Raw genomic sequence first — 23,264 nt, 5'->3', positions numbered from 1 at the left:
CTCTAGGTAGGGTTTTGAAACCTTCCCAATCCTCTATCTTCCCACTAAATTTAGTTTTGTTGTATGCCCTCTCTTTTGCTTTTACATTAGCTTTGACCTCCCTTGTCAGCCACGGTTGTACTATTTTGAATCCTATTATACTGTTCTACATTCTATTTAAAACAACATTGTAAAATTCTCTGTGAATGCATATTCCTTTGAGAAGTAAGAAGTTCCATGGAAGTGAAACTAAAGATAACATAAAGTTGCCAAAAACTAGAGTTTGAGAGTGAGTGGATGCAGCAACAACTAACCTAAAAATTAATAAAGGGGTGGAGAAAGACCATGAAAATAAAGCAGAGTAGAAATTAAATAGTTAAGTAGAGAAAAGTAACCATCCATTGGATACTATGGCAGGAAAAACTATCTTGGAGAATAAACAAATACAAATAAATACTTTGTCATCACAGCACACAGCACAGTATAGTCAGCAGAAATAGGAGAGGGAGGAAAGCAAAGGTTGATTGATGGCCAAGAAATGGCACAGATGGACTTTAACCTGGACAACTCTGCACTTTGAGAGGTCAAATGTAAAGGGAACTTATATGGTTAAAGAGCATTTCCGAGCATTGATCTACAGACAGATCTTGGGGTTCAAGTCCATTGGTCCCTGAAAGTAATAACACAAGTAGATAGAAATGTAAAGGGGGCAATAGTTGCCTTCATCAGTTTGGATGTTAAGTATAAAAATCAGGAAGTCATGTTGCAGCTGTATTAATCTTTGCTTAGGCTACAATTGGAATACTGTGTGCTGAGAAACCATTTCCTGTCAGTGGGGAGGTAGTAAAGGCAAATACGATTACAGTTAAAAGGCATTTGGCCAGACACTTGAATAGGAAAGACATATAGAAATATGAGCCAGTTGCAGACAAATGGAATTAGCATAGGCAAGCATCACAGTCAGCATGGATGAGATGGGCTGAAGGGCCCACTTCTGAGATTCTAGGATATAATGATGAGTAGTACAGTGATTTTTTAAAAAATTTATTCATTTGGGGATGTGGGTGTCGCCAGTTAAGCCAGCATTTATTGCCCATCTTTAGTTGCCTTTGAGAAGGCGGGGATGAGCTGCCTTCTTGAACCTCAGCAGTTCCTGAGGTGTAGGTATACCCGCAATGCTGTTAGTGAAGGAATTCCATGACTGTGGCTTTACCAGGATGACGTCTCATATTGAGGTATATCTGGTGTTGTTCTCGGTATGCCCCCCTGTACTCTTCATTGAACCAAGCTTGATCCCCTGGCCTGGTGGTAACATTAAGAGTTGTGGGAAATGTCAGGCCATGGGGTTACAGATTGAGTACAATTCTGCTGCTGCTGATGGCCCATAGCACCTCATAGATGCCTGGTCTTGAGCTGCTAGATCTGTTTGAAGTCTATCCCATTTAGCACGGTGATAGTACCACACAATACGGTGGAGGGTTTCTTCAATATGGAGATGGGATTTCGTCTTCACAAATACTGTGCAGTGGTCACTTCTACCATTGCTGTCACGGACAGATGCTTCTGTGGCAGGCAGGTTGGTGAAAATGAAGTCAAGTGTGTTTTTCCCTTTTGTTGGTTCCCTCACCACCTGCTGTAGTTCCAGTCTAGTGGCTATGTCCAGTAGGACTCTACCAGCTTGGTCTGTGGTGGTACTACTGAGCCACTCTGTGATGAACATTGAGGTTCTCCACCCAGCATACATTCTGTTCCCTTGCCACCCTCAATGCCTCTTCCAAGTGCTGCTCAACATGGAAAAGTACTAATTCATCAGCTTACGGTATATGGTAATCAGCAGGTTTCCTTGCCCATGTTTAACATGGTGCTATGAGATTTCATGGGGTCCAGAGTCAATGCTGAGAGTTACCATGGCAACTTCCATTGTGCCATCACCTCTGCTAGGTCTGTCCTGCCAGAGAGACAATACATACCCAGGAATGGTGACGGTGTGGAGTCCCGAATGTTAACTGTAAGGTATGATTCTGCCTGTACAAACTGACTAGTCTGTGAGACAGCTCTCCCAACTTTGGCACGTCCCCAGAGGTTAGTAAGGAGGGTCAACAGAGCTGGTTTTGTCATTGTCGTTTCCAGTGCCTAGATTAATGCCGGGTTATCCGACCAGATTTATTCCTTATTATTTTCTTTTTAGCAGTTGGATACAACTGACTGGCTTGCTAGACAATCTCAGAGGACATTTAAGAGTCAACCACATTACTGTGGGTCTGGAGTTACATACAAGCCAGACCAGGAAAGGACAGCAATATTCCTCCTCTAAAGGACATTAGTGAACATTAGGTATTCAAGTAGAGCCTGTTAGCGTAGTCTTAAGGAGCACTAAACTCTATTCTTGCTTCTGTTTCTTTTTTTTTTAATTTTAAAGAATAAATAATCTCAAGTCTAAATACTGGCATTAGACAGCACAGCATCACGAGTATCATGGAATATGCAGACTCAGGTATCTATCCAACGTGCATGCGCTCAAAAGTGGTAAGCTTCCAACACTGACAGCTTTAGCTATCGATAGCTAGTCTACGGTAGAAACAGATTCTGTTGTTACAGAATGGAACGGAGGGTCAAAGGGATGACATCAAAGGGGCAATAAAATAAATAATATATGAAAGAGTAAATGAACGGCAGAATACTAGATAGGAAACATGTCATTTGACTTGTCAAATTGGCACCAACCTGGAGGCAAACATGTCCCAAGCTTTATTGATTGCACAGTCCAGAGGTTTCAGGAGACACTGGCTATTGCTGACAAGAGTGGCTGATTTCTCATACTTATTGAAGGGTACAGAGGTTCTCCAGAGATTGAAGGCAGTATCCACAGGCATCCAGGAAGTGTACAGTGCTCGATCCTGAAAACTGCCTGAAAAAGCAATATCATTAAACAAGGAGCCTGTGGCTATTTTAGATAAGTCACATATAATCAATCAAGAACTCCAAAATGCAAAGACTCAAGTCAGTTATTGTACTGCATTTTAGTTACTCAAATCATAAAACATTTTAAAAAAGCCAAAATATGCTGCAGCTCATGGCAATCAATACGAGTAGGCTGTTTTCCCTATGTGAAAGGTGTACATGATCTTAACAATCCCAAATTTCCTGTATTGGACGTTGGTGATAGGTTTCTAACATTAAATTCAGATTTGGTATGTACTGCAACAAAAGATTTAAAACTTGCATTACTATTAGTATTAACAGAAATGTAGCTGTATGACTGTTAGATCAGTTCATCAGACTGCTCTTCATCTTGAAGATAACTTAAATAACATGATTATCAGTAAGTTACGTTTGATGTATAGTCCTGCTATTGTTTTCACCTGCATCAGCTTCCTGAACATCTTTCCCTCGCAATATCAGTAGGTTGGCCAGAGACATATTGACATGCAGTTCTTTATTTTGTGAAACTCTTGCAGCTGGGGGAAGACCTATCAGGGGAAGTTTCACTCGCCAGTCAATACCTGAAAACAGAAATGGAACCTTAAAACAATGATAAAAAATACACTCATTTAATTCAATTCAAGTTTAATTGTCTTTTAATCATACGTGTCTGAATACAGCCAAATGAGCTAGTGCTCATAAGGGGTCAAGGTGAAAAACTTACTATCAACAATCACCTACAGTACAGCACACACAAGATAGCAAGCAGAAATGGTATCACAATCAAGGAATAAAAGAGTCCCAAAACTCGCATTACCAATCGACCACAATAGAACCCATCTCCAGCCAAGCGAACACCGGGGGGGGAGGGTCAGCAACAATTCCATTCTGGAGTTGTGCCACACATCCCCCAGTGGTACGCAACAGCCCTGACTAACCACACACCCCCAGCCCAGATGACACCCAGCCCTCACACATACGAGAAAACAAACCCATATATATATGTATCTGTAAACTATGATGATGCAGAATGATGTAGAACCCCCCAGCCCATCTGCCAACCACAACAGAGTGCGCTAGCTCTGATGCCTGCCGGGTGACAACGCAGTTCTAGGCCCAGTCAAGCACATATAGAATATTAGTAAAAACATAATCACACAAACATAAATGTATACAGTCTAGAGCTCTCAGTCCATTTGAAATCTTTAGTTGACTACAGCTATGTCACGCTTCCCCCAGTGGAGCACTCCGGCTTGGACACCTTTCTTCCCATGGCTTGAGGCACAGCCAAAAAATACCTGCAGTCTGCCACAGCAAAGCTCATCTTCTGCCAAGCAAAATCCTGGGAGGGCAGCACTGACTCCGTTCTGGACATCACACCACACTGTCTCCAACGATACACAACAGCATTGCCTCCTCAATCTAGGTGACTGCAAACAGGCAATACCAAGACTTGAGGCCTAGTTCCTACTACTATGGCCAGGCAGCTCCTCCATGGCCCCTGCTCTCATCTAGTGAATCAGCGAATTCAACTTGCAGCATACCACATTAACAATGAAGACCATAAAACATAGGAGCAGAATTAGGCCATTCAGTCCATCACATCTGCTCCACCATTCCATCATGGCTGATTTGGGATGCAACTCAACTTAATACACCTGACTTCTTGCCATATCCTTTGATGTCCTGACTGATCAAGAATCTATCAACTTCCACCTTAAATATACCCACAGACTTGGCCTCCACTGCAGTATGTGGCACAGCATTCCACATTCCCTTCTATTTGGCTATAAAAATTCCTCCTTACCTCTGTTCTAAAACATTGCCTCTCAGTTTTGAGGCTGTGCCCTCTGGTTCTGAATACCCCACCACAGGAAATATCCTCTCCACATCCCCCTATCTAGTCCTTTCAACGTTGGGTAGGTTTCAATGAGATCCTCACTGAATTCATCCAAATTCCAGTGAGCACAGGTCCAAAGCTGCCAAACACTCCTCATATGTTAACCTCTTCATTCTTGGAATCATCCTCGTGAACCTCCTCTGGACTCTCTCCAATGACAACACATCCTTTCTGAGATACGGGGCCCGAAACTGTTGACAATACTCCAAGTGTGGCCTGACTAGAGTCTGATAAAGGCTCAGCATTAATTGAATTGAATTGAATTGACTTTATTACTTATATCCATCATATACATGAGGAGTATAAATCTTTACATTACATCTCCATCTAAATGTTGACTTCAGGAGAGCACAGAGCGACCACCCCGCTGAATATCGATGGCTTCTCGGTAGAGATCGTTAAGAGCACCAAATTTCTTGGTGTTCACCTGGCGGAGAATCTCACCTGGTCCCTCAACACCAGCTCCATAGCAAAGAAAGCCCAGCAGCATCTCTACTTTCTGCAAAGGCCGAGGAAAGTCCATCTCCCACCCCCCATCCTCATCACATTCTACAGGAGTTGTATTGAGAGTATCCTGAGCAGCTGCATAGTGAGGTCAGCTGAGAAGATCATCGGGGTCTCTCTTCCCGCCATTATGGACATTTGAATCCAAGATGGCGGCATGATGCAGCTTGCAGCGGCCACTCCAGAGTTGATTTATCTGTTATTTGTGAAGCGGGATGCCATGCACAATCATAATCGGATGAAAAATGGACGTAGGAGCACGGAGGAACATCTGAAAATCTCCAGGAAGACCTTATTCGTTGCTGCTGTAGGAAGTTCACATCTACAGATGTACTGGGCTGTCCGCACCACTCTCTGCAGAGTCCTGTGATTGGAGGAAGTACAGTTCCCATACCAGGCAATGATGCAGCCGGTCAGGGTGCTGTCAATTATGCTCCCACAGAAAGTTCTTAGAATTTGGGGGCGCACACCAAACTTCTTCAACCATCTGAGTTGAAGGAGGCACTGTTGTGCCTTTTTCACCACACTCAGGTTTGTACATACCACTTGAGGTCCTCAGTGATGTTTATGACAAGAAACTTAGAGCTGCTCACCCTCTCAACCCCAGATCCACTGATGTCAATAGTGGTTAGCCTGTCTCCATTCCTCCTGTAGTTCACAACCAGTTCCTTTGTTTTTGCAATGTTGAGGGAGATTGTTTTCTTGACATCACTGTGTAAGGCGATGACTTCCTCTCTGTAGGCTGCCTCATTGTTATTTAAGATCAGGCCAATCAGTGCAGTGTCACCTGCAAATTTATTTAGCAGATTGGAACTGTGGGTGGTGACACAGTCATGGGTATACAGAGAGTAAAGGAAGGGGCTTAGTACACAGCTCTGAGGGGCACCTGTGTTGATGGTCAGAGAAGTGTAGGTAAGGGAGCCCACTCTTACCACCTGCCGGCGATCTGACAGGAAGTCCAGGATCCAGCCACACAAGGCAGGGTGAAGGCTGAGGTCTCTAATTTTCTTGTTGAGCCTGGAGGGATTTATTGTGCTGAATGCTGAACTGTAGTCCAAGAACAGCATTCTCACATAAGCATCCCTCACATTATCTACTTATCTTCTATTCCCCTTCAAATAAATGCCAACATTGCATTTGCCTTCTTTACCACAGACTCAACCTGTAAATTAACCTTCTGGGAGTCTTGTACAAGGACTTCCAAGTCCCTCTGCAACTATGATGTTTGAATCTTTTCCCCATTTAAATAATAGTCCATATTATTGTTTATTTTACCAAAACGCATTATTGTACATTTCCCAACACTGTACTCCATCTGCCAGGTTTTTCTGCCCATTCCTCCAATTTGTCTAAGTCCTTCTGCAATCCCATTGCTTCCTCAGCACTACCTACCCCTCCACCTACCTTCATATCATCTGCAAACTTTGCCACAAAGCCATCAATTCCATTATCTAAATCACTGATAAACAATGTGAAAGGCAGCGGTCCCAATACTCACCCCTGAGGACCCCCAAAACCGACAGCCAACCAGAAAAGGCCCCTTTTATTCCCACTCGCTGCCTTCTGACTGTCAGCCATTCTTCTATCCATGCCAGTATCTTTCCTGAAACACCACAGGATTTTACCTTGTTAAGCAGCCTCATGTGTGGTATCTTATCAAATGCCTCCTGAAAATCTAAAGTAAATGACATCCACTTTGTCCACCCTGTTATTTCTTCAAAGAACTTTAACAAATTTGACAGGCAAGATTTCCTTTTACAGAAACCATGCTGATTTTGACTTATTTTATCATTAGTCTCCAAGTACCTCGAAACCTCATCCTTAACACTCTCCCAATCACTGAGGTTAGGCTAACTGGCCAATAATTTCCTTTCCTTTGCCTTCTTCCCTCCTCAAAGGGTAGAGTGTCCAAAGAGGTCTTGCAATTACAAGAAAAAATGACCAAGACGGCCACTTGCTATTTGACCGTAAGCCTCCATCGACCCAGGCAGCAGCAAGTTGCTCAACTCCTTTATTATCTCTGCCAGCAAGTACCTCACTGATGGTGCAGACCTGCAGTACTTTATGTGTTAATGTATAGCAGGAACTTGCAATCATTAGAAGTATGTTTAAGTGGAACCGTAGCACCTATTGTTGACCCCTTAGAAGCCGCTGCAACCCAACGCTGCCACCTTGCCGGAACAGTACAAAGTCATACAGCAAAGTAGCACAGACACAGGCCATTTTGTCTAACCAGTCCATGCTGATCCAGCTAGTTCCAAGTTTCTTTGTTCCGGTCACATCTCTCCAGTCTCCGTCCCCCCTCCCCCCTCACTCCTACACACCTGTATGGAACAAGCTTGAGGATGGAACAATTTTTCTTTCTTTTTTAAAGCTAATCTGTTTGCTCGTACTTTTTTGCTCGCATTGCTCAGAATCTAACGGTTCGAATATGGTCCTCTAAAGTGCCTTGACACATTTTGCTTTGTGAAAGGCACTATATATAAATAAAAGTTGTGATTATAGGTATCGTTTTAAAATCAAGGAATTCTGAATGACATTAAGCAGTAAAGAGAAGAAGACTGTTTCTCTTAATGTTTGATGTGCTTTTCCATTGTCAAAGTTAAAACAAATGCAAGCATTTGTCAAAAGCAACATACCACTGTCAACAGACATTAAATCTGATATTAAAACATTGCAAGACATTTGAGAGGTTTCATGCAGAAACAGTTGATATTTATTACTGTGACCTTCAGAACTGGAAATATATTGAGAGTAACCAGCTTTTCTCACCTTTGATCACATGTCTCTCATAACTTGTTTTCACAGCCACAGTAATTATTTCAGTGACAGTATCTGGTGCTAATTTACTCTGCAAGGCATTCTGTTCTTCCTGTTTTATATGTATGCACAATTACTGATATTCTTAAGGAATTCAGAGTTCTATAATCTAATTGAGTACTGATCACCAGAAGGGTAAGTTGTAATGAGAATATTGTGCCTCTGCATTGGGATACAGATAGATTGAATGTTTAGTGAAAACTTGGCAAATGGAGTTTGTGCGTTTCAGTTATTTAATTGGAAAAAGACTGCAAATAAGTGAAGTACAGAGGGAATGAAGGGTTATATATTAAGCGGTTTGAATTGGGCACGATTGTGCAAGCACGTGGAGGTCGGCCAGTGAGAACAGCGGGAAGAGTTTAAAAGTGAACAGAGTTGAAAAGGTGGCGGTTATTTCTTCAGTGGTTTGAACAGGGTATGACTACACAAGCGCATTGAGGTCGGCCAGTGAGAACAGCGGGAAGAGTTTAAAAAGAAGACAGATTTACAGAGCAGGCAACGGAGTAGTGGGAGGCAGAGTAGGAAGGCTTTGGCTCAGTGGGGCTTTGGCGATGAAGGGTTGAGGCCAGGGAGGTTATCTGTTTAAAATAAAGACAGAAAGTATCTGTGTGAGGCTGGTTTTCTGTGCTTGGTGTCAGATGTTGGAGGTCCTGGAGACTCCCGGCCTCCCGGCCAATCACATCTGCAACAGCTGCGTCGAGCTGCAGCTCCTTAGAGACCGCATTAGGGAACTGGAGTTGCAGTTCGATGACCTTCGTCTGGTCATGGAGAGTGAGGAGGTGATAGAGAGGAGCTATAGGTAGGTAGTAACACCAGGGCCTCAGGAGACAGAGAAATGGGTAATAGTCAGGAGAGGGAAGGGGAAGAGTCAGGTACTAGAGAGTACCCCAGTGGCAGTCCCCCTTTAACAATAAGTACTCCTGCTTGAGTACTGTTGGAGGGGATGGCCTACCTGGGGGAAGCAACAGTGGTCGCGCCTCTGGTACAGAGTCTGGCCCTGTGGCTCAGAAGGGGAGGGAAAGGAAGAGGATGGTAGCAATGATAGGGGGCTCTATAGTCAGGAGGTCAGACAGGTGATTCTGTGGACGCAGGAAAGAAAGTCGGATAGTAGTTTGCCTCCCAGGTGGCAGGGTTCAGGATGTTTCTGATCGCGTCCACGATATCTTGAACTGGGAAGGAGAACAGCAGAGGTCATGCTACATATTGGTACCAACAACATAGGTAGGAAACGACTACAGGGAGTTAGGAAAGAAGTTGAGAAGCAGGTCCGCAAAGGTAGTAATTTCAGGATTATGCCTGTGGCACGTGACAATGAGTATAGGAATAGAATGAGGTGGAGGATAAATGCGTGGCTGAGGGATTGGAGCACGGGGCAGGGATTGAGATTTTTGGATCATTGAGACCTCTTCTGGGGCAGGTGTGACCTGAACAAAAAGGACAGGTTGCACTTGAATCTCAGGTGGACCAATATCCTGGTGGGAAGGTTTGCTAAGGTCATTGGGGAGAGTTTAAACGAGAATTGCTGGGGGGTGGGAACTGAGGAAAGGGAGGTTGGCTCACAAATAGGGAAAGCTTGGAGACAGTGCAAAAGGGAGGATAGGCAGGTGATAGAGAAGGGACATGCTCAGTCTGATGGTTTGAGATATCTCTCTCTTAATGCAAGGAGTATCATGAATAAGGCGGATGAGCTTAGAGCGTGGGTCAGCACTTGGCGCTATGATGTTGTGGCCAGTACAGAGATTTGGATGGTGCAGGGGCAGGAATGGCTACTTCATGTGCAAGGCTTTAGATGTTTCAGAAAGGATAGGAAGGGAGGCAAAGGAGGTGGGGGGTGTAGCACTGTTGATCAGAGGTAGTGTCACGGCTAAAGAAAAGGAGGAAGTCATGAAGGGGTTGTCTACAGAGTCTCTGTGGGTGGAAGTTAGGAATAGGAAGGGGTCAATAACCTACTGGGTGTTTTTTATAGACCACCCAATAGTAACGGGGACATCGAGGAGCAGATAGGGAGAGAGATTCTGGAAAGGAGTAAAATAATAGGGTTGTTGTGGTGGGAGATTTTAATTTCCCAAGTATTGATTGGCATCTCCCTAGAGTGAGGGGTTTAGATGGGGTGGAGTTTGTTAGGTGTATTCAGTAAGGTTTCTTGACACAATACAAGGAGACTGTACTTGATCTGGTATTGGGAAATGAACCTGGTCAGGTGTCAGGTCTCTCAGAGGCAGAGCATTTTGGAGATAGTGATCACAATTCTGTATACTTTACCATAGCATTGGCGATGGATAGGAACAGACAAGTTAGGGAAATGTTTAATTGGAGTAAGGGGAAATATGAGACTATCTGGCAGGAACTTGGAAGCATAAATTGGAAACAGATGCTCTCAGGGAAATGTATGGAGGAAATGTGACAAATATTCAGGGGATATTTGCATGAGGTTCTGAGTAGGTACATTCCAATATAACATGAAAAAGATGGTAGGGTACAAGATCCGTGGCATACAAAAGACTTTTGTAAATCTAGTCAAGAAAAAAAGAAGAGCTTACAAAAGGTTCATAAAACTAGGTAGTGATAGGAATCTAGAAGATTATAAAGCTAGCAGGAAGGAGCTTAAGAATGAAATTAGGAGAGCCAGAAGGGGCCATGAGAAGGCACTGGCAGACAGGATTAAGGAAAACCCCAATGCATTCTACAGGTATGTGAAGAACAAGAGGATAAGGCATGAGAGAATAGGACCAATCAAGTGTGACAGTGGAAAAGCGTGTATGGAACTGGAGTAAGTAGCGGGGAAACTTAATGACTACTTTGCTTCAGTATTCACTACAGAAAAGGATCTTGCAGTCGGGATAACTTGCAGTGGACTGAAAAGCTTGAGAATGTAGATATTAAGGAAGAGGATATGCTGGAGCTTTTGGAAAGCATCAAGTTGGATAAGTCTCCGGGACCAGATTGGATGTACTCCAGGCTACTGTGGGAAGCGAGGGAGGAGATTGCTGAGCCTCTGGCAATGATCTTTGCATTATCAATGAGGATGGGAGTGTTTCTGGAGGATTGGAGGGTTGTGGATGTTGTTCCCTTATTCAAGAAAGGGAGTAGAGATAGCCCAGGAAATTATAGGCCAGTGAGTCTTACTTCAGTGGTTGGTAAGTTGATGGAGAAGATCCTGAGAGGCAGGATTCATGAACATTTGGAGAGGCATTATGATTAGGAATAGTCAGCATGGCTTTGTCAAAGGCAGGTCATTCCTTACGAGCCTGATTGAATTTTTTGAGGATGTGACTAAGCACATTGATGAAGGTAGAGCCGTAGATGTAGTATATGGATTTTAGCAAGGCTTTTGATAAGGTACACCATGCAATGCTTATTGAAAAAGTAAGGAAGCATGGGATCCAGGGGGACATTGCTTTGTGAATCTAGAACTGGCTTGCCCACAGAAGGCAAAGAGTGGCTGTTGATGGGTCATATTCTGCATCAAAGCCAGTGAACAGTGGTGTGTCTCAGGGATCTGGTTTGGGACCGTTACTGTTTGTTAATTTTATAAATGACCTGGATGAGGAATTGGAGGAATGGGTTAGTAAATTTGCTGATGACACAAAAGTTGGAGGTGCTGTGGGAAGTGTAGAGGGCTGTTAGAGGTTACAACAGGACATTGATAGGATGCAAAACTGGGCTGAGAAGTGGCAGATGGAGTTCAACCCAGGTCAGTGTGAGGTGGCTCATTTTGGTAGGTCAAATATGATGGCAGCATATTGCATTAATGGTCAGACTCTTGGAGGTGTGGAGGATCTTGGGGTCCGAATCCAGAGGACACTCAAAGCTGCTACGCAGGTTGACTCTGTGGTTAAGAAGGCATATGGTGCATTGGCCTTCATCAATCGTGGGATTGAGTTTAAGAGCCAAGAGGTAATGTTGCAGCTAAATAGGACCCTGGTCAGACCCCACCTGGAGTGTTTTGCTCAGTTCTGGTTGCCTCACTACAGGAAGAATGTGGAAACCATAGAAAGGGTGCAGAGGAGATTTACAAGAATGTTTGCTGGATTGGGGAGCATGCCTCATAAGAGTAGGTTGAGTGAACCCAGCCTTTTCTCCTTGGAGCGAAGGAGGATGATAGGTGACCTGATAGAGGTGTACAAGATAATGAGAGGCATTGATCGTGTGGATAGTCAGAGGCTTTTCCCCAAGGCTGAAATGGCTAGAACAAGAGTGCATACTTTTAAGGTACTTCGAAGTAGATACAGAGGAGATATCAGGGGTAAGTTTTTTTACGCAGAGAGTGGTGAGTGTGTGGAATGGGTTGCCGGCGGCAGTGGTGGAGGCAGAAACGATAGGGTCTTTGAAGAAACTCCTGGATGGCTATATGGAGCTTAGAAAAATTGAGGGCTGTGAGTAAAACCTAAGTCGTTCTAAGGTAGGGACGTGTTCGGCACAGCTTTGTGGGCTGTAGGGCCTGTATTGTGCTGTATGTTTTCTGTTTCATGCACAAACTGCAGAAGGTTAAGCAGCAGGTGGCTGCAGCTGGTAGGAAATGGGATTCTGGAGTTAACTCTGGAGCATATGCACAGCAATGATACCTGTGTGCAACTCCTGCTTATTGCCTACAGTTCATTCTTCAAGACCACAATTCTGAGCAAATCCATCTCCAAGCTCTTAAACCTAAGTATCAACATCCCATTCTTCTACTGCATCCCTGATATAATGACCAATAGACCAGAATTAGAAAGGATAGGCAGCAACACCTCTATCATGATTATTCTCAAAACTGGCATCACACAAGGTTGCGTCCTTTTGATCCCCTACTCCAAGTTCTGCTTTAACTCCAGATAATACCTCCATACTATGCTGTATCTCAAATAATAATGAGTCAGAGTACAGGAAGGAGATAGAAGACACTTGTGACACAGTGTCATGAAGGAGGGCTGTGCACATGCTCCAGTCTACATCAATGGTGGTGAGGTCAACAGGGTTGAGAACTTCAAATTTCTAGGTGTGAACATCACCAAAAACATGTCCCAATCCAACCACATTGATCCCCTGGTCAAAAAAGCATACCAGCAACTTCCACCTCCTCAGGAGGCTAAACCAATTTGTATATCTCCTTTGACCCTTATTAAATTTTATCAATGAACAGTAGACAGTATTCTATCTGGATATATCATGACAATCCTTTCCTACAAGAAGGGTGGGAGGCAGCAGAAAGGAAACTAGAGATCTGTTAGCTTGACATCAGTGGCTGGGAAGCTGTTGAAATCGAGTGTTAGGGATGAGATTACGGAATAACTGGACGAAATGATAAGATAGGCAGAACTCAGCATGGTTTCCTGAAAGGAAAATCCTGCCTGACTAACCTACTGCAATTTTTTGAGGAAATTACAAGCAGGGTAGACAAAGGAGATGCAGTAGATGTGGTGTACTTGGATTTTCAGAAGGCCTTTGACAAGGGGCTGCATATGAGGCTGCTTAACAAGATAAGAGTCCATGGAATTACAGGGGATCTACTAGCATAGGTGGAGCATTGGCTGATAAGCAGAAAACAGAGAATGGGAATAAAGGGATCCTATTCTGGCTGGCTGCCGGTTACCAGTGGAGTTCCACAGGGGTTGGTGTTGGGACCGCTGCTTTTTACAATGTATGTCAATGATTTGGACTATGGGATTAATGGATTTGTGGCTAAATTTGCTGATGATACAAAGATAGGTGGAGCAGTGGGTAGTGTTGAGGAAACAGAGAGCCTGGAGAGAGACTTAAGATAGTTTAGGGGAATGGGCAAAGAAGTGGCAAATGAAATACAATTTTGGAAAGTGTATGGTCATGCACCATGGTGGAAGAAATAAATGGGCAGACTATTATATAGATGGGGAGAGAATTCAAAATGCAGACATGCAAAGGGACTTGGGAGTCCTTGTGCAGGATTCCCTAAGGTTAACCTCCAGGTTGAGTTGGTGGTGAAGAAGACGAATGCAATGCTGGCATTCATTTCTAGAGGTATAGAATATGAGAGCAGAGATGTGACATTGAGGCTGTGTAAGGCACTCGTGAGACCACACTTGGAGTACTGTGTGCAGTTTTGGGCTCCCTATTTTAGAAAGGATAAATTTGGACATCGGAGAGGGTTCAGAGAAGATTCATGAGAATAAATCCAGGAATGAAAGGGTTACTATATGAGAAACGTCTGGCAGTGCTTGAGCTGTATTCCCTGGAGTTCAGGAAAATGAGGGGGGAATCTCATAGAAACATTCCGAATGTTAAAAGGCCTGAACAGATTAGATATGGCAAAGTTACTTCCCTTGGTAGAGGAGCCTAGGACAAGAGAGTACAAATTCAGGATTGAAGGACATCCATTTAGAACAGAGAAGTGGAGAAATTACTTTAGTCAGAGGGTGGTAAATCTGTGGAACTTGTTGCCACGAGTGGCTGTGGAGGCCAAGTCATTGGGTGCATTTAAGGCAGAGATAGATAGGTTTTTGATTAGCCAGGGCTTCTAAGGGTATGGGGAGAAGGCAAGGGAGTGAAGATGACTGGAAGAATTGGATCAGCCTGTGACTGAATGGCGGAGAAGACTCGATGGGCTGAATGGCCTACTTCTGATCCTATATCTTATGGTCTTATAAATGCAAGAAACTACAGAGCTATACACAACTTAGCATACATAGACACCAATAAACCCCCCAACCCCCAATTCCATGAACTTTGTCTACACTTATAATGGCCTTGGTAAAGTAGCCAGCATAATAAAATATCCCACTCACCCTGGATATTCTCTTCTCCCCCTCCCCCACTGGGCAGAAGATATAAATACATGAAAGCATGGTCTCAAGGACAGCTTCTATTCTATTGTTAAAAGACTATTTACTGGCTCCCTAGTAAGATAAAATAGACTCTTGACCTCAGCATTTATCTCATTGTGACCTTGTACCTTATTGTCTGCCTGCAGCATAATTTTTCCTGTCGCTGTTACACTTTATTCTGTATTCTGTTATCCTTTTACCTTGCACTACCTCAATGTACTGTTGTAAGGAAATGATCTGTATGGAAGGCATGCAAAGCAAAGTTTTCTACAGTACTTTGGTACACGTGACGATAATAATCCAATTTACTATTTTATCAGTAAAGCTAAAAGACACAAGTTCAGCTGAGGGGGAAAAGGTTCAGAGTAGATATGAAGGACCTTCTTCATCCAGAGCGTGGTAAGTACTATACTTAGAATGCATTGGGTGAAAGAGTGGTTGAAGTTTTGTCCTTACCAGCACTTTATTAAATGCCTAGACCAGCACTTGAATCATTAAGGCATTGAAGGCCATGGGTCAAATGAACATAAGAAACAGGAGCAGGAGTAGGCTGTCTGGCCTGTCGAGCCTGCCCCACCATGCGATAAGATCATGGCTGATCTGTCCATAAACTCAGCTCCATCTCCCTGCTTTTTCCCCATAACCCTTAATTCCCTTACTATGTAAAAATCTATTTAACTGTATATTAAATATATTTTGTGAAGAATCCTCAACCGCTTCCCTGGGCAGAGAATTCCACAGATTCACCACTCTCTGGGCAAAACAGCTTCTCCTCATCTCCATCCTAAATCTTCTCTCTTGAATCTTGTGGCAATGCCCCCCAGTTCTAGTCTCACCTACCAATGGAAACAACATTCCTACTTCTATCTTCTCTATCCCTTTCAAAATTTTGTATGTTTCTATAAGATCCCCTCTCATTCTTCTGAACTCCAGAGGTATAGTCCCAGGTGACTCAATCTCTCCTCATAGGTTAACCCCTTCATCCCTGGAATCATCCCAGTGAACCTCCTCTGCACTGCCTTCAAAGCCAGTATATCCTTCCTCAAATATGGAGACCTGAACTGCACAGTGCTCCAGGTGCAGCCTCACCAGTACCCTGTATATTTGCAGCATGACCTCCCTGCTCTCAAATTCAATCCCTTTAGCAATGAAGCCCAACATTCCGTTTGCCTTCTTAATAACCTGTTGTGCCTGCAAACCAACTTTTTGTGATTCATGAACAAGCACTCCCAAGTCCCTCTGCAGAACAGCATGCTGCAATCTTTCACCATTTATATAATAATCTGCTTTTCTATTATTCCTTCCAAAGTCTTGCATTTACCAACATTGTATTCCGTCTGCCAGACCTTGGCCCACTCACTTAACCTATCTATATCCCTCTGCAGACTCTCCACATCCTCTGTACAATTTGCTTTTCCACTCAGTTTAACGTCATCAGCAAATTTTGCTACACTACACTCAGTCCCCTCGTCCAAATGATCAATGTAAGTAGTAAACAGCTGCGGGCCCAGCACCGACCCCTGTGGCACCCCACTCACCACTGACTGCCAACTGGAGAAACACCTATTTATACCAGCTTTCTGCCTTCTATTGGTTAACCAATCCACTATCCATGCCAATACACTTTCTCTGACTCCATGCATCCATATCTTATTTATAAGTCTTTTGTGCGGCACCTTATCGAACACCTTCTGGAAATCCAAGTATATGACATCCACCTGTTCCCCTCTATCCACTGCACTCATTGTGTCCTCAAAGAACTCCAGTAAGTTTGTCAAACAGGATCTGCCCTTTCTGAATCCATGCTGCATCTGTCTAATGGAACTACTCCTTTCTAAATGTTTCACTATTTCTTCCTTAATGACAGCTTCAAGCATTTTCCCGACTACAGATGTTAAACTAGCTGGCCTATAGTTGCCTCTCTTTTGCCTACATTCTTTTCTAAAAAGTGGTGTGGCATTTGCTGTCTTCCAATCTGCTGGGACCTGCCCAGAGATTAGAGAATTTTGACAAATGATGACTATAACCTCCGCCAATTCCTTCAGCACCCTGGGATGCATCCCATCAGCCTGGAAGATGTGATGAATACGGAGGGTGTCCAGCAATGAACGTACACAAGTTTGGTCAAACACTCCGTTTGCATGCTGTATGATTCTATGACTTCTATAGTAAATGCTGTTTGTTGAGGAACAGACAATCACCGACCTGCTTCCATTTTTGTATTGGCCATCAGCATTTGTCGCAGGTGCTTCAGTAGCCCTGGCCAGGCAAAGGTACTGAACTGCAAAGAAATGTCAGACATCTGCGGGATGTTCATCAAGCCTAGTAATTTATACTCTGGATGAGTTACCAAACTTTCCAGCAGATCACCTGTAGAAAGAAAATCGAAGAACGGTTGCTACCTTCAAGATAACTATTTATCAATAGTCACTTCGGCAGGAGGACACTGATCGCTCTAGTTCAAAGTTAAAAGTAAATTTACTATCAAGTACTTTACACATATGTTACCAAATATATCCCTGGGATTCATTTTCTTGCAGGCATAACTCAATAAATCTATAATAGAATAATAATCATAACAAAATCAATGAAAGATCACATTGGCATTTAACCAGTGTGCACAAGAAAACAAATTGTGGAAAAATAGAAAGATAGAAAGAGAATATTCAGAACATGAGATGAAGAGTGCTTGAAAGTGAGTCCATAGGTTGTGAGAACATTTTAACGATAGGGCAAGAAAAGATGAGTGAAGTTATCCCCTTTGGTTTAAGAGCCAGATGGCTGAGGGGTAAAACTGTTCCTGAACCATGTTTTGATCCATAGCCTCCTCTTCTGTCAAGGTGAGGCCACCCTCAGGGTAGAGAAGCAACACCTTATTTTCAATGGATACCCTCCTACTGATGGCATGAATATCGATTACTCCTTCTGGTGAATAAATACCCCCTCCCCTTCCATTCCTCACTCTGACCATTCACTTCTTCTCAATTACCTATTACTTCCTCCGAGTCCCCTCCTCCTTCCCTTTCTTCTGTTGTACACTCTCCTCTCCTATCAGATTCCTTCTTGTCCAACCCTTGACCTTTCCCACCCACCTGGCACCTTCTGGGTAGTCTCTTTCCCCTCCCCTATTCAGGCATCTTTCCCCCCTCCTCATTCTTGAAGTATCACAGTTTACTCTTGTTCATAGATGCTTCTCGACCTGCTGACTTCCTCCAGCATTTTGTGTGTTCCTGAACCTGGTAGTGTGACTCCATAAGACATAAGACCTCAGGACGAAGGAGCAGAATTAGACCATTCAGACCATTCAGTGTGCTCTGCCATTCTACCATGGCTGATCCCACAACTTACTCAACCACATACACCTGCCTTCTCCCCATAATCTTGTTTTAAAAGGTTGCCCATCAATTTTGATGCTATGCCCTCCAGTTCTGGACACCCCCACCATGAGAAACATCCTCTCTACATCCATCTCATTTAGTCCTTTCAACATCCGGCATGTTTCAATAAGATCCCCCAAAATTCTTCTAAATTCCAGTGAGTTCAGGCCCAAAGCTGCCAAATGCTCCTCATATGTTAACCCCTTCATTCCCAGAATCATTCTCCTGAACCTCCTCTCGGCTCTTTCCTATGACAGTACATCCTGTCTGAAACATGGGACCCAAAACTGCTGACGATACTCGAAGTGTGGCCTGACTAACCTCAGCATTAACTCTTTGCTTTTTATAATCTAGTTCCCTTGAAATGAATACCAATATTGCATTTGCCTTCAGTAAGTGGCATTAACTGCCTCTCCTTTGTCCACCCTTAGTTACTTTCTCGAAGAACTCCAGCAGACTTGTCAAACAAGATTTTTCTTTACAGATTCACACTGATTTTGACTTATTTTATTATTAGTTCCAAGAACCCTGAAACCTCATCCTTAATAATGGACTCATAACACTTTCTCAACCTCTGAGGTTAGGCTAACCGGCCTATAATTTCCTTTCTTTTACCCTCCTCCCTTCTTAAAGAGTGGAGTAACATTCGCAATTTTCCATTCCTCCGGAACCATGCCAGAATCAGGTGATTCTCAACAGGTCATAACCAAAGCATCTGCTATCTCTTCAGTAACATCTTTCAGAATTCTTGGATGTAGTCCATCTGGTCCAGGTGAGTTATCAACCTTAAGACCTTATAGTTTGCCTAGCACTTTTCTGTTTGTAATGGCAATGGCACTCACTCACTCATGGACATCTATCAACACTGTTAATGTCTTCAACAGTGAAGACTGATGCAAAGTTCATCTGCCGTTTCTTTGACCCCATTACTCAACCTACAAATTAACCTTCTGGGTATCCTGCACAAGGTCTCCCAAGTCCCTTTGCACCTCTGATGTTTGAATTTTCTTCCCATTTAGAATAGTCTGCCCTTTTGTTCCTTTTACCAAACTGCATTATCATACATTTCCCAACACCATATTCCATCTGCCACTTTCCCCCCATTCTTGCATTTGTCTAAGTCCTTCTGCAATTGCATTGCTTCCTTAGCACTAACATTGTACCATTTGCAAACTTGACCACAAAGCCATCAGTTCCATTATCTAAATCATTAACAAACTGTCCCAAAACTGACCCCTGAGGAGCGTCACAAGTCACTGCCAGCCAACCAGAAAAGACCTCCTTTATTCCCACTTGATGCCTACTGCCTGTCAGCCATTCCTCGATCCATGCCAGAATCTATCCTGTAATGCCTGGGAATTTTATTTTGTTAAACAGCCTTGGAGAAGGAAGTTGTAGGATCAAAACGGGAATGTGGTGGAAGCCATTTTGATTTTTTCTTCTTCTCATCAGTGTTAAGAGAGGTGGGACTGCACAGGCGTGTGACGTCGGGCAGTGAAGCGGGGAAGATTTAAAAAAACAGCCTTATACAGTGGGCAGCAGAGTGAGCCAGCAGCGGAGTGAAGGCTTAAGGGCTTTGGCTCAACGGGCTTAGATGGAAATGGGTGAGGCAAGGTAGGTTTAAGTTTAAATTTTTCCTGTTATTTGAGAAAAGGGGGAAGTATGAGTGTGAGGGCAGCTTGTTGTTCTCGGTGTCGGATGTGGGAAGTCCTGAAGTCTCCTAGCCTCCTGGACGTCCACATCTGTGCCAGGTGCGCCGAGCTGCAGCTCCTAAGGGACCATGTTAGGGAACTGGAGTTGCAGCTCGATGATCTTCGTCTGGTCAGGGAGAGTGAGGAGTTGATAGAGAGGAGTTACAGGCAGGTGGTCACACCGGGGCCACGGGAGGCAGACAGGTGGGTCACAGTTAGGAGGGGGAAGGGGAAGAGACAGGTACTAGAGAGTACCCCAGTGGCTGTACCCCTTGACAATAAGTACCCTTGTTTGAGTACTGTTGGGGGGGCAGCCTACCTGGGGGAAGCAACAATGCCCGTGCCTTCAGCACAGAGTCTGGCCCTGTAGCTCAGAAGGGTAGGGAAAGGAAGAGGAAGGCAGTAGTAATAGGGGACTCAATAGTTAGGGGGTCAGATAGGTGTTTCTGTGGAAGCAATCAGGAGACCCGGATGGTAGTTTGCCTCCCTGGTGCCAGGGTGCGGGATATCCTGAAGTAGGAGGGTGAGGAGCCAGAGGTTGTGGTACATATAGGTACCAATGACATAGGTAGAAAAAGGGAAGAGGCCCTGAAAGGAGAATATAGGGAGTTAGGAAGGAAGTTGAGAAGAAGGACCGCAAAGGTAGTAATCTCGGGACTACTGCCTGTGCCACGCGACAGTGAGAGTAGGAATGGAATGAGGTGGAGGATAAATGCGTGGCTGAGGGATTGGAGCAGGGGGCAGGGATTCAAGTTTCTGGATCATTGGGACCTCTTTTGGGGCAGGTGTGACCTGTACAAAAAGGACGGGTTACACTTGAATCCTAGGGGGACAAATATCCTGGCAGGGTGATTTGCTAAGGCTACTGGGGAGACTTTAAATTAGAATGGTTGGAGGGTGGGAATCAATTTGAAGAGACTAGGGGAGAGGAGGTTAGTTCACAAATAGAGAAAGCTAGTAGACAGTGTGTGAGGATGGATAGGCAGGTGATAGAGAAGAGGCGCACTCAGACCGAAGATGTAGGGGAGAAGGCAGAAAAAGATAATAAAGTTGTTTCCTTCTTAAGCTCCTTTCTGTTAGCCTTATAATCTTCTAGATCTCTAACATTACCTAGCTCTCTGAACCTTTTGTAAGCTTTTCTTTTCTTCTTGACCAGATTTATTATAACCTTTGTACACCACAGTTCCTGTACCCTACCAAAACGTCCCTGTCCCATTAGAATGTACCTATGCAGAGCTCCACAAATATCCCCTGAACATTTGCCACACTTCTTTCGTACTTTTCCTTGAGAATGTCTGTTCCAAATTTAAGCTTCCAATTTCCTGCCTGATAGCCTCATAATTCCCTACTCCAATTAAATGCTTTTCTGTTCCTATCTCTCTCCAATGCTATTGTATAGAATTATGATCACTATTTCCAAAATCCTATCCCACTGAAAGATCTGACACCTGACCAGTTTCATTTCCCAATACCAAATCAAGTATAGTCTCTCCTCTTGTAAGCTTATCTACATACTGCATCAAGAAACTTTTCTGAACACACCTAGCAAACTTCACCCCATCTAAACCCCTTGCTGTAGGGAGATGCCAAATGATATTTGGGAAATTAAAATCTCCCATCATGACAACTCTGTTATTACACCTTTCCAGGATCTGTTTCCCTATCTGATCCTCGATATCCCTGGTACTATTAGGTGGCCTATAAAAAACACCCAGTAAAGTTATTGACCCCTTCATGTTCCTAACCTCGATCCACAGAGACTCCGCAGACAATCCCACCATGACGTCCACCTTTTCTGCAGCCGTGACACTATCTCTGATCAACAGTGCCACACCCTCCCCTCTTTTGCCTCCCTCCCTGTCCTCTCTGAAACATCTAAAACCTGGCAAAGGTCTTAGGGACCCCAGCTATATATGTGCCTGATTTTTGCACAGTACTGTAACTTCCCAAATTTATTTTAAATATTGTTATGATCTATCTCAACCACTTCCCCTGGTAGTTCGTTCCCACATACATACAACTCCCTCAGCAACCTTTCTACTTTCAAGGAGCTATGGGCTTCCACTCCAAAATCCTTCTGTACATTTCAAGTCAAGTAACTTTTATTGTCATTTCGACCATAACTGCTGGTACAGTACATAGTAAAAATGAGACGTTTTTCAGGACCATGGTGTTATATGACACAGTACAAAAACTAGACTGAACTACGTAAAAAAGAACACAGAAAGCTACACTAGACTACAGACCTACACAGGACTGCATAAAGTGCACAAAAACAGTGCCGGCATTACAATAAATAATAAACAGGACAGTAGTGCAAGGTGTCAGTCCAGGCTTCAGGTATTGAGGAGTCTTGATAGTTTGGGGGAAGGAACTGTTACATAGTCTGGTCGTGAGAGCCCGAATGCTTCGGAATCTTTTCCTAGACAGCAGGAGGGAGAAGAGATTGTATGAGGGGTGCATGGGGTCCTTCACAATGCTGTTTCCTTAACGGATGCAGCATGTAGTGTAAATGTCCGTGATGGCGGGAAGAGAGACTCCGATGATCTTCTCAGCTGACCTCACTATCCGCTACAGGGTCTTGCTATCCGAGAAGGTGCAATTTCCGAACCAGGCAGTGATGCAGCTGCTCAGGATGCTCTCAATACAACTCCTGTAGAATGTGATGAGGATGGGGGGATGGGAAATGGACTTTCCTCAGCCTTTGCAGAAAGTAGAGACGCTGCTGGGCTTTCTTTGCTATGGAGCTGGTGTTGAGGGACCAGGTGAGATTCTCCATCAGGTGAACACCAAGAAACTTGGTGCTCTTTACGATCTCTATCGAGGAGCCGTCGACGTTCAGCAGGGAGTGGTCGCTCCGTGCCTGGCCACACATTTTAATTCCACGTCCCATTCCCATTCTGCTATATCTATCATGGCCTCCTCTACTGTCAAAATGAATCCAAACTCAGGTTGGAGGAACAACACCTTATATACTGGCTGGGTAGCCTCCAACCTGATGGCATGAACATTGACTTCTCTAACTTCTGTTAATGCCCCTCCTCCCCTTCTTACCCCATCCCTGACATATTTAGTTGTTTGCCTGTTCTCCATTCCCCCCCTTCTTTCTTCCAAGGCCTCCCGTCCCATGATCCTTTCCCTTCTCCAGTTCTGTATCACTTTCGCCAATCACCTTTCCAGCTCTTAGCTTCATCCCACCCCCTCCGGTCTTATCCTATCATTTCACATTTTCCCCTTTCCCCACTACTTTCAAATCTCTTTCTACCTTTCCTTTCAGTTAGTCCTGACGAAG

At 44.0% G+C, this 23,264-nt stretch overlaps 1 protein-coding gene across 3 annotated transcripts in view; it reads right to left on the bottom strand.

The window, feature by feature from the left end:
* The window catches only part of tubd1 (tubulin, delta 1), a 73,250-nt gene that overhangs the window by 10,330 nt on the left and 39,656 nt on the right, over positions 1 to 23,264 (bottom strand). For all 3 annotated transcript variants that reach the window (XM_059981113.1, XM_059981115.1, XM_059981114.1), the window contains 3 exons: positions 17,110 to 17,274; positions 3,342 to 3,482; positions 2,704 to 2,887 (listed from right to left, as the gene is read on the bottom strand). In XM_059981113.1, the coding sequence (XP_059837096.1) occupies positions 2,704 to 2,887; positions 3,342 to 3,482; positions 17,110 to 17,274 (490 nt within the window). The remainder of the gene's footprint in view (positions 1 to 2,703; positions 2,888 to 3,341; positions 3,483 to 17,109; positions 17,275 to 23,264) is intronic.

The sequence above is a fragment of the Hypanus sabinus genome, chromosome 9, assembly GCF_030144855.1.
Source record: "Hypanus sabinus isolate sHypSab1 chromosome 9, sHypSab1.hap1, whole genome shotgun sequence".
Taxonomy (NCBI): Eukaryota; Metazoa; Chordata; class Chondrichthyes; order Myliobatiformes; family Dasyatidae; genus Hypanus; species Hypanus sabinus.
The sequence above is the reverse complement of the archived record's forward strand: the minus strand, read 5'-3'. Positions and strand labels throughout refer to the sequence as shown.